The sequence below is a fragment of the Acartia tonsa genome, chromosome 7 (assembly GCF_053477335.1).
Source record: "Acartia tonsa isolate MP-2025a chromosome 7, ASM5347733v1, whole genome shotgun sequence".
Taxonomy (NCBI): Eukaryota; Metazoa; Arthropoda; class Copepoda; order Calanoida; family Acartiidae; genus Acartia; species Acartia tonsa.
Genome location: NC_137266.1, coordinates 13,732,864 through 13,745,275, shown reverse-complemented (window position 1 = coordinate 13,745,275; position 12,412 = coordinate 13,732,864). Strand labels below are relative to the sequence as shown.

The 12,412-nt window shown below is 34.2% G+C and overlaps 1 protein-coding gene across 1 annotated transcript in view; it reads left to right on the top strand.

The window, feature by feature from the left end:
• Nucleotides 1-11,489, top strand: part of LOC145324895 (uncharacterized) — a 177,670-nt gene extending 166,181 nt beyond the window's left edge. The window contains exons 23-29 of the mRNA XM_080167615.1: nt 2,813-2,867; nt 6,132-6,302; nt 7,084-7,397; nt 7,616-7,698; nt 7,965-8,082; nt 8,498-10,187; nt 10,430-11,489. Coding sequence (XP_080023741.1) covers nt 2,813-2,867; nt 6,132-6,302; nt 7,084-7,397; nt 7,616-7,698; nt 7,965-8,082; nt 8,498-10,187; nt 10,430-10,561 — 2,563 coding nt within the window. The 3' untranslated portion in view covers nt 10,562-11,489. The remainder of the gene's footprint in view (nt 1-2,812; nt 2,868-6,131; nt 6,303-7,083; nt 7,398-7,615; nt 7,699-7,964; nt 8,083-8,497; nt 10,188-10,429) is intronic.
• The last annotated feature ends 923 nt before the right edge of the window (nt 11,490-12,412 follow it).

Here is a 12,412-nt window from a genome sequence, read left to right as displayed (position 1 = left end):
CTAGATACTAAAGATTCTTGGATCTCTATGTTCCCCTCCATTTTATTTTCCTTCAAAGGAACGTGTTGCATACACATAAACTTCTATAGATGCTTCGCACCAAAAAAAATTCAATATTACACCGACTTACAAGTACTAAAAAAAGAAATAAAATGGTACCATTTTAACAGCTAAATGAATGCATGAACTTTTGCTTTTCTATTCTTCGTTTATATCTCTATTTTACTTATCAACAAAATACATTTAGTATATTTTTGCAGTTAATATTCCCATTTTACACACATAAAATATGATCATTTTCAAATCATTGAATGCGCTAAAAGTGCATGCTAAAGTTGAACTTCATGTACTATATTGAAACAAATGTGGTATTATTATGGAGCATCTATGCTATTAACAAGAACAATAAAATCCAAAAGCTTTTCTTTATAAAGAGCAGCTTTGACCAAAAATGTTCAGTTTTATGGTAAAATATGTGTTAAAGGACTTCTAAAGAACGATTCAGAATGTATGGTTTTGTAAAGGAAGGAGGGAAATTGGGCTGTAATTTACACTGGTACCCAAAGTTTTTACTAACAAATTCCTCATTCGTTGGATATAACTTTCCCGTCTAATCCTATCCACCAATGCAACTTATACCAATAACGAAATTAATTCGGGAAAAAATCACATAACCTTTACGTGTTTTTCAGCTGTCGTTGGGGGGCAACACATCGTAAAATTGACGACCTCTCCGTTTGCCCCCCAAATATTATTTTATATTTATTTAGCTTGTTGGTTATACCTTATTCCGGCCACCAATGATTTTAGTCTACAAAAGCTATAATTTTGTGTATTATAATTGGGAGTTTACAACAATTTTTATTATCTCTTACAATCTGGGTTTTATGTATATTGTTAAACTTTCCTGCACTAGATTCTAACGACAGAATTTTAGTTAAGATTGATTTATTGTCTATTGCCCCACCCCTGTGGGGCTAAGAATGTTGCTATAATGGTTACATGTTAAGGGTCTATCTGTATGTGTGCATCGTGTTGACAAGGGGGCATTTGTACACCCCCGGCCCTGGCACTAGATCTATGAGTACTAGCACGAGATTCCAGGTGTAGGGGCGTATTATCACACTTTTTTGAGGGGTTTGGGTTAAATTGGCTTATGTTTTCTTTAAGCTTCACTACTATTTGGTTTTCTAATTGCATAGCTAATAGATAATCCCATAAGATTGTCCATTCTAAGTAATAAAAAAATAACGTAAATTGACAATTCTTGTGTATCTATTTCTTTTTGCTGCGCTACTTATAACAAAAGTCATCCTCCCTTTTTTTTTATTTAATATTGAATGCTCTTTATGTGTTCGTGTGTTGCTAACAAATTGGAACATATTAATTTTAAATCCATGTACTATAACCATGAAATAATGTAATAAATAAGTTTGCTATACTTCTTCAAAACAACCTTAGAATGTCCAAAAAGGTTTCAGAATTATAGCAAAGTAATGAAATAATTTTTCAAGGACGTCCGAGGCTTTTTCGAGGGGTGTAAAAAGTTGGATTTTAAAAGTTTGTTGTTGGACTTACATTTTTATTTCAAAATTTATTGTTGCATTCTCCAATCAACATAAAGACGAGGGAAAAAATATAGTTTTGTCTCAATAATGATAATTTTTCCTATTCTTTTATTCCAAATGATAAACAAGCATAATGTTCGCTGTGCCATAACATTCGCAAATGCCAGAGATAAGACAATGGACGATAAATTGATGTTTAGCCCTAATCTTCAATGCACTATCAATTTATATTGATCATAAATAAGATTTAAAATACACTTTTTCTCTAGATAAAAATTATTGCTAGTTGGAATCAAATAATGAAGGTTCATCAAAGATACGAAAATGTTTTAAAGCCAACGAATAAGAGAACTTTGGATACTATTTTAAATACTAGCGGCTTCGCCCCTAGCCTCTAGGGGCTTTGCCCCAAGAGATGACAAAAAAAATTCAAAAAAAAAAGAAAAACTAAAGAAATCATCTACAAAAGAAATTTTCTACAAAAGAAATCTTCTACAAAAGAATTCTTCTACAAAAGAATTCTACTACAAAAGAAAATTTCTACAAAAGAATTCTTCTACAAAAAAAAAAAAAAAAAAATGGGGGATTTTTTTGTTTTTGGGGGGGTTTGGGGTGTCCCACCCCCCAAGAAAATAGCTTAAAACCACCACAGGACCAATAGGTATATTACCTGAAGAGTAGGATCCAATCAGTTCAGTGGTTACCGAGATCTTAAGGGACAGACAGACGGACAGACATCAAGCTACTTTGTATTATAGATAATGCCCATTCTCCTTGATATCATGTTTGCGAATTTGCAATATAAAAAAAATTATGCGGTAAAGATGTTTGACCCTGTAGTGTTCTAAGTTCATGGCTATTTAGAATGTCCACAGAAATTTATATAGGCCTATTTGTCTTATAGCATGTTCAGCGTATTCAATATACAATAACGGGGGGTTAGGTTTGCCATTGCAGGGTCACACTAAGTGTTTTTAGTAGCGTAGCTACTCTATAATATCTTTGAAGCTTAGACAGTCTGAAGTTTTTACACTTTTCAAAAAGACCATTATACAATATACTTTAATTATTTCATAAAAGTAATACTTTTACTAAATGTAGTAAGATTTTCTACATTATACCTGAAATATAGTTTATTATACCTAAAAATAATAGTAGGTTGTGCTGTTGCTGCGCTAATTATGGATAGAATTTTCCTTGTTCAGATTTTTAAAAATTTGTTTTATTATTTTTCTTTTTTTCAGATCTATTCTTGGTTGGTCAGCCACCCACAATTCTATCAGAATATTTTATCATCAGGTAACATTATTATCCTTTTTTTTTGATATTCTTGTTCTTGTTTTTATATAGTTGTTGTCTCCAGACACGACAATAAAGTTATACGTTTATTTTATTTTTGGGTTTCCGCGATTTTTTAGTGCTTTTATAAATATTTTATTTTACAACCCTTTCTTTCTGCTTATTTTATATCATACTAAACAGCATAAATATTGGGTGAACCGAATTTAAGTTGCCGATTGTGTACATAGTTTCCTCATCCTATCTCAATATTTACTACTAGCTAAAAAAGCTTCCAACTTTGATTTTTTTAAGTTTGAAGCTTTTTTAGCCAGTAGTAAATATTGAGATAGGATGAGGAAACCCCGAGGGAACTATGTACACAATCGGCAACTCAAATTCAGCTGACTAAATATTGTCTTCCATTGGCGTGTATAGGGATTTGCCTGGGGGGGGGGGGAGCCATAAGGGGTAATTAGGGGAAGGCAGTCCTCCAATTTCTTATCCTTTGTGAGTGCTATCAATAATAATTAAGGATCAGCTTTGCTTTAAAAACCAGCCAATATTTTTGAGTTATTAATTTTCAAAAAAAACTTCTTTGTTAAGCTTTAATGTCCAAAGGCTTAATTTAAAATGTTTCTTGTGCTTTATTTGGTCCTAATTAGTTTATATTTTACTACAACCACACCCTAACCAAAGTATTTGAGTCTTTTTCGTGGATAAATGGTTAAAAATATAGGCTAAATTAAAGTTAACAGAAATTGATGTCCCACTAAAAAGCATGAATAAAAATAAATTTGAATTAATTCCTAATTTTTCATTTCACTATCCACGGAAAACTGTACGTAATATTATGAAATATATATAACATCAAAACTCACAAACATATTATGCCTTTTTCTTATCCCTTTATTATAATTTTTAATGAAGTATTTTTAAGAATATTGCAAAACATCCATTGTTGTTGACGCACTAAAAGGAACTAATAATTCATTTAAAATACCATAAATTATAAAGTATCCTTTCTGCTTCAAAAAACGGATAATTATTCTGTAAAATCAACATGATTTTACTGTGTAGTTTTCGAGTTAAAATAAAGGGGTAGTTGCACGAAAAGCATTTGAACTTAATTTAGTGAACCGCACATTTTTTCCTTGTCAATGGCTTAAACTACATCTATATGGCATATATTTAAAAGAATTACAATTTTCTACCATTTAGTTTTTAAAATTTTAAGACTTGAAAATTGTATTTTTGTAATATATACAATTTATAAGCTAGCTGACGACTAATTTAGTGTTGTTTAATTGCTTGTTATTTATTGTATTAAAAAATTTAAAATGTTTGATGGTATATTTGTAACTCTTGCTTGAATTTTTTTTTTCTGAAATGCACTTCTTGCAACTATCCCTTTAGTTATTTATGTAGAGTGTCCTAAACTTATAAAAAATGTTCATGTACAACATGTATCAAACAAACTGATTTTGTCATTTAAGCTTTTCACAAGAATTACATTATGGTAGAAAATCAATGTTTTGGGAAACGGCTAAATTCCTTTTATTCATTAAATCTATTTTTCAGATGTTTTATCACTTTTCGTGTTTATTATTAAGTATCCTTTAAGCTGGGATAATTATAGTTTTAAAAGGATATTCATTGAAACTGAAAGGAGCGGTTAATTAAACATTTTTTGTGGCTGAAAATTTACAAAAATAATTCGGTTAACAAGTGTATTGCTTGTACTTGTAGCGCAGCAAGTACCTAATGTCAGAAATTATTATGGGTTTTAATGGTTTTAGTCTGCCGCCATATGTAATGGGTTGAATTTAAGTGCTTGGCGAACACTGAACCCACCCTCCTCCTCCTCCTCCACTCCCCCCCTTTTTTATATCAAATTGAAAATAAGAATGAAGTATTTTAATTATATGCTTAAAACCTTCGGTGCTAAATATCCGGATAGGCTTCTTAATATAACCTAACCTAAACTGACCTCAAATAATAAAGAAACAAAAAATTACCCCCAACTCCCATATTTTGAATTTACTTCAAAAGAAATTTTATTGTTCGACAGGGCATTTTGAGGGAAAAGTTATTTTGAGGATTGTTGCTAGATTGATGCTGAATTATCTGTCAAATGCTGTATACATTTACATTATTTTAAGGTCATTGGCGCAATAAGTAAACGAAACATTTATTTGATAATAAAGAAAATAAAATCATGGGAAGTGAGAAAAAAAAACAATTTAAAACCTTTTTGATTATATCATATTTTGTGCATATCTTAAAATTTCAAAAATGTAAATATGCAATATAGACAACTAAGTCTATAAATTATTTACTCCTATTAAACTTGCAGATACTTGTCATAGGTTATCTTGTAGTGGTAAATCCCTGCCCGGCTATGGAAGACGGTTTTGCCTTGGCCCTGGCAATCATAAAGAACTTATAGTTTCCTTTCAAACTAAGTAGGCAAATAATACCTTAATGAGTAATTACCACGGGTAAAGGGACTGGTAAAATGTGTTTCTATGATTCATTAGGTCCATAAGTAATGCACCAATATTTTAAAGGAATGTTTTCAAAATCTATTTAGATAATGTGCCTATAAAAATATTAATAAGTCGATTTCAACACTTTTTTCATAATTATAAAGAAATTTAAATAGCCTAAAACCATCCCAAGATATTAATAGAGCTTTGCTAAAAATAATATTTTTGCCAGAGAGGGAAGGGGCCATTGGACTGTTTATTTCACTAGTCCCCAAAGTTTATTATTCGTTTGCTTCAAAACTTTGGGGACTTTGGTTAAATAAGGATTTGTTGGTTCAACAAATTGAGTGTCTAAACGTTTCAACCACTCATTGTAATTCACAAAAGGGGTTATTTTGTGTATCATAATTGGGAATATGCATCCCTTTAGAGATCTGATTTTTTGGAGATTATTTTCTTGTCTGTTGATCCTATGATAATTATGGTAGATTATTATGACTAATTATACGCTGGAAATGCTTCTTTTGCATGAGAATGGTATAGGCTTGTGTTTCAATTAAAGCTCCTCACAATTGCTTTGGATATAATTTTAAAGTAGCGCATCTACTTATTTATCAATTAATAAAACTAAAACTATTTTGCAAAATAAAATCAAAATGTAATAATTCAATGAACAGTAGAAACCAATTGGTTCAGTGGTTTGCAAGATCTCAAGCTTCTTCTGGACGTAGGGACGAACATTCTTTTGTTTTGTGTCATGCTTATAGTTCCAACTTAACCTAACCTAATTTTTTAGGGTGAATGTGTTATTGTCCACTCGAAGGACTGGGAAGCCGACGATATGGCCGAGATATCTGCGAGGCTTAAGTCTGTGACCCCCGGTGCCGCCAGCCAGGAGTTCTCGCTGCGGCGCAACCAGTTGGGACAGCTGGGCTTCCATGTTCAACATGATGGTCTCATCACAGAGGTCAGTTCTAAAGATTTTAATGAACATATAGTTTCATTTAAATAGTATATTTATTTAACAAGGATGACAAAATTTAAAAAAACGCTGCTCTCAGCTATAAATCAATAAACAAAATCATTTTGAACATTGCCATATTGAAAACAAACTAGTAAAGATAAAAATAGACGTACTTATTTTCTTAAACATTGAAGTAAGGGGGGGGGGGTTGAATGCAACCATCACGTAATCAATAAGTAAATGGCACTTAGAATTCGAATTTTGATCTGAAATTTGCATGAGTAATCCTTGGTATGTCTTTTTCCCTAACTGGAACAAAAAGTTGGAAAAGTAACGGCTAACGGCTGGCGGCTTAGCCATTTTGCCATTTTTTTGGCTATCTATAGTGCAAATTTGTCACGAAACCTATCTCTACATAATACTCTTTGCCAATCCAAAACGCTATTAAACGGTTCTAGGCGGTAGCTGTTGGTACTAGAAGTTTTAAAAATGGTTATTGCTATCATTTAACACGAATTAAACCAAAAATATGTTTAAAAAGTTGATTTCTACGCAACTGATGATGGATTTATCCTGAAAATAGGCAATAAATGGCTGAGCCGCCAGCCGTTACCTTTCCAACTTTTTGTTCGATTTAGGGAAAATAGACCTACCAAGGATTACTCATGCAAATTTCAGATAAAAATTCGAATTACTTTATGATTTTTTGACAGACGTTCACATCATAATTAGAGAGAATCTTTAGTAAACTATTTCATGAGTTAAAATGTTATAACTTTTACAGGTTGAAAACTTTGGGTACGCGTGGCAGACAGGCCTACGACAGGGCAGCCGTCTTGTGGAAATATGCAAACACCCGGTCACCACCCTCACACACCAACAAATGGTGGACCTGCTGAAGACCAGTCTAACGGTCACGGTGACCGTCATCCCCCCGCACCCCGACGGGTCGCCCCGCCAGGGGTGTGACACGCCCTCGTGTAATTATACCCTGGGTGGGGGGTATGATGGGGATTATGAGAATGTGAATAGTGATGGGGAGAAGGGGGCTGGCTTGAAGCCCGGGATAAAGCAGGCTCCGGCTAATGGTAAAACAAGGTAAGTTTAATAAAATATACAATTTCAGAAAGTTTTATAATTAGATAGGTATAAACTTTAACATTTTCTCATGTAGACCCTCAAAATTGATGAAACCATAGATAATATCTCATGTTATGGCAGGTGTTCCACTTTTAAAAATTGTGTGGTATTGTGGCAAGCTTCTAAACTTTATATTTAGATTTGATAATTTGAATAAAGATTTAATTTTTTTCTAGATATGAACGGTCATTGTCGCCTCCAAGTTCCAGTTCTGGCTATGGAACAGGATCCAGCAGCAAGTCCTACACGGAAACTACAGGTATGGTCATTAAAACAGCTCTTTTATACCTGATATAACTATAACTAATTTTTCTTTATTGATGTAAATTGGTAAAATCCAGCGACAAATTGTTGCATTTTATTGAAGCTGCATATTCTCTGTAAGTCTACATCATGCTTATTTGCGCAGAAAGATGTCTAAAATCCTACCCTAAAGTGGAGAACCTAATCGGATTAATGATTAACAAGTTCTAAGCGGACAAATAAAAACTTTATTTTACATTGTATAATTGTATTATAATTTAGGGAAAACAGAAGGAACTTTGACTTCAAGCTCATCTGGTCATTCAAGTGATGAGAGATGGTATGACTTCATGGACCAACCTCCTAGCACTACACATACTCCACCTCCCATACCATCTAGGTAGTTCTTATCAAAAAGATTATCAATGAGCTGTTTATTACACTAGTCCCCAAAGTGTTCTAATAACGTTTTCTTATTCCTTGGCTTAACAACTTTAGGGACTTTAGTGAGTTTTGATTAGTTGCTTAATTAAGTTATATTTTTAAACGTTTATATTTTAAACCACTAATTTAAATCTACAAAAGGGATAATTTGGTGTATCATTATTGGGGATTACATCAAATAGGCGGCCATTGTCTTATCCCTTTGGATCCCTGTCCATGCTTTCCTGGTTATTTTCAAATCAATAAGAGAGAGGACAATGTCTGTCTGTTCTATTTATCTCGATATTATTAACATTTTAAAGATATTATTGAACATAATACAGACAATCAATCCAATTTTAGGATAGTATTATATTGTCTCTTATTTTCAGAATTGTTGGGGGAGTAAATGTTGGGACCAACAAGACCTCAGCATTTGCCAGCATGAACGGGGGCAGCAGCAGCTCTAGTACTGGTCCTGTCAGCTCCACATCCAGCCAGGAATCAACTCCAGGAAACCAATCAATCAATCATCATCACAATAACAACAACCCACCCTCCAGTGTCACTAACAGCCACCACCAGAGAACCAGCCCGGAGTTTCCAGGCTACCGGCAAACCAACGGCTATCAACCGGCTAGCACTGTTACCGTTGGGAATTATGGACCGCCGTCGGCGGTAATCAACACGCAACAGCCGCCGGTACGCGGCGGCTATGCCAACAACTCTCACGCCGCTGGTTATGAAAGTGGTTCAAGTTCTAGTGATACAGTGAAGTCAAGTAGTTCAACAGTTCTGATACAAGACAACTCCAGCCCTAACACAACTTTGTCCAATAATACAAATGACAGAATTAATAGTTCTAGTAGTTTGAGCAATTTGGGCGAAGAGTCGACGAGGTTTGGTGAGGCTAAAAGCACGTATCTTACAGATTTTGAGTATAATAGCAGTAGTAAAACATTATCTAGTGATACTAATGGACAATTATCTTCTTCCCATTCCAGAAATTCAATAAATGAAAGTTCTGTGGGAAACTCACTCTCAAATTCCGTCCATCCGCCTACAGAATCAAACATGCTTCGCCACGAGCGTTTGGCCGCCCTAAAATCTTCGCCGCAAAGCTCTGAAGGCAGCGATCATCAGGGCTCCGATCGCATGTTAAACATTCCGTCACAGAGGTCGGAAGACGAACTATCATCCTCAAGTCAGTCGCCGCATCGAACCCGCAACGGAATCCGCCGTAATACAAACGGCGGCGGAGCAACCACGCCGTCCTCAACGGCATCCAACAGCTCGCGTGGTCATAGCCCTCGTACAGTCAACGGCTTGCCTGCCGAGAATAATCCCAACTCAACTGCGGCAAAGAAAAAGGTGGCAAGATCTGCACGGAATAGTGCTAACCTAACCTCCACCCTGCAGGAGGACTTGATGAAATTGATAAGCCCTGATTACAACCCTGAAGACCCAAACACACATGTGAACGGTCATCATGGCCAGCAAAACGGCGGGGTCAAAGAATCGCCTCTATCCAAACTCCCAAAGAAAACCTTGTCAGAATTATCCTTGATGAAGTCACGGTCCCGCGAGAATATTGCCCGTTTGGAGGACAATGTTTCTGGCGAGGTCCATTGTGCCTTCCACATGGCCCGCCCGGTCACAGTCATCTCCAGCTCGAGTCTCACCTCACCTGGCAGTGGCGGCCAGGCTGACGGAAACAGCCGGCTTAATATTTCAACGGCCTCAAGTAACCCAGAAACATCAACTTCAAACAATAATGTAAATAAAAACACAACCCGAACATCGCCGATAAGTGCTACAAACGGCGGTCCAAAACGGCCAATAGCCGATGTCGAATGGACTAGTCTAGTGGATACCGCCACCAAGGCGATGCTCTCCTCAAGTCCTGAAGAGGACCCGTCGCCGTTAGTGGCACCTCCCCCCTCACACACCTCCCTGGCCTCCCAGGAGGAGGGTGGTGTGAAAAGTGAAGGGTTGGACTACAGACATTTACTGGAGCGAGTTCATGGCCTGGAGGAACAGCTAGTGTCGGAGAGAGCTGGAAAAGAACAGCTTTCTGGACAGGTAAAAAAATTTTGTAATTAAAATTTATTTTAAAAGTGGGTAAAAGAAAATCCCCACTCCTTTTTCTTTTTCTTGCGGGGGTCCATTGCTGCTAGAAACTTTCCATGTTTGGCTACCCCTAGCCCTTACTTAACCTAACCTAAGATATTGTTAATTAGAGTTTTTAATTGATATTGTCAAAACGCAACATTGCATAGGTATTGTAAAGAAGACAATTGATTTTCAAAATATATTTTTTTTAGGTTGAGCAGTTACAACGACAGCTGGAGCATTTACGCGGTGAAAATGTTCGCCTGCAAGAGGAAAGTCACACTGCTGCACAGCAGCTTAGGAGATTTACAGAATGGTTCTTTCAAACAATTGATAAATCATAAAAAAAATTGGATAGAAAAATCCACCAATTTTTATGAAAAAATCTTTGTATTATTAAAATTATTAGTCATTTAAAATTGTTGTAAAATTAAAAATTATTATTGAGTAGTTTTACAAACAAAAAAATAGAATAATATTGCTATATTTTTATATTAAACTCATAAAAAATGTTTATATTTTTTATTATCTTAATGCTTAATATTAAAATCTAAATCTGCCTTTTTTGATCTGCCTGTTTAATACTTTTTAGAGAACTGTAAAATAAAATAACTAGACTTGAAAATGTTTAACAAAGCAGCAAAAAGTATATTAAAAATGCTGTCCTATCACATAAAAAAAGTTGATTAAAATGAAATATTTATTTCCCAGTGACAAAAAAAACACATAAAAATGGCAACACCTCTGTATAAAATAAACTGTAAATAAAGTCATAAATAAAATATGTCTGTACAAAATTTATCTATTTTCATAATTATTAGTAAATATACCTTGATGATTAACTATTGGCCTATACTACTTATTTTTTATAATTTTTGACATGTTATAGTTTTTTTTTAGACATTACTATTTTTAATTATTAATATAGATTTTTATACTTTTTTTAATTGAATCAAATGTAGATTTATATTGTTAAGATTTACTCTTGTATTATTTCTGTGATTGTTTTTATAAAAGAATCTAAGCTAACTATCATCTATGCAGTGTGATAATTAATTATTATATCAATTATCATACTAAAAACATTGTCTTACCAAAGAAGGGATTAAAAATTATTAATTAATAAAATGTAAATTAACCATTACTATTATTATTAAATATTGTTATACAAACCTAAACTCATTATTATTATTATTATTGCCTATTAAAATAATTATTATAGTTGGAATTATTATTAAGTACCTTTATTAAAGCAATAAAATTAACATTTAATTACTGTACTTTTTTTTGCTTGTAGTAGTAAAGCTGCTCTGTAACTTCGGATGTAAGATCTTATTATATCGGTTAATGAACTTTAGAAATTAATCCTTATACTAAAGTAACAGGATGTATGTCTGTTTGTTTGTACCGAAGGATCTCGCTAACCGCTGAACCCGGGAAGGTTTATAACTGTTTTAAGGAAAGGGTACTACCACCCTCTCAAGAGAAATAGTAATAAATCGAAGTTTTTATTTTAAGTATAGAGACTCCTACGTAATATTGCTAGGGTATCGTTAAAGGGACTCTTACGCAACATATCGTAGAAACTTGAACGCAACAAAAAACCAAACATTTAAAGTGCTACTAGAGGCTTCTAGGGGCGTAGCCGCTAGTTTAAAATAAAGGAAGGCTGGGAGATAGATATTTATACCTTTATCTAGGCTAAGTGCAGGGTAGCCCATAGGTCAAGAAACCTTAACAAGAGAGAGAAAAAAAACCCATATTTTTTAAAAGCGAAGCTTTTCTATAATTAGGGTCGGTCCGTCCGTACGTTGTCCTATCGATTTCAAACTTCGCATGGTGATTCCTTTAGTAGTTAGGCACGATTTAGAGAGCGTAGCAACCCTATAACCAAGTCCTAAATATTATCCTGTAAAGCAGTTTTTCAACAAATTTACTTACAATTTTGCTTCGACTCTTATACATTTATATTCTGATTATTCCGTTCTGACACTATACAAGTGTTGATGTTCGTTTGTCCTACCGTTTCAGTGCTTCGCTTTTATAGTTGTTGTCACCCTGGTTTTTCAAAATTTATTTATATAAAAATATGGAGAAGGGGTTTGTGTGGTGAAAAGCAATCTCATTAACCGCTGAACCAATTGTTTTTTTTTATTGAAAAAACCTTCACATATGGTTTTAGGCAATATTGTTTT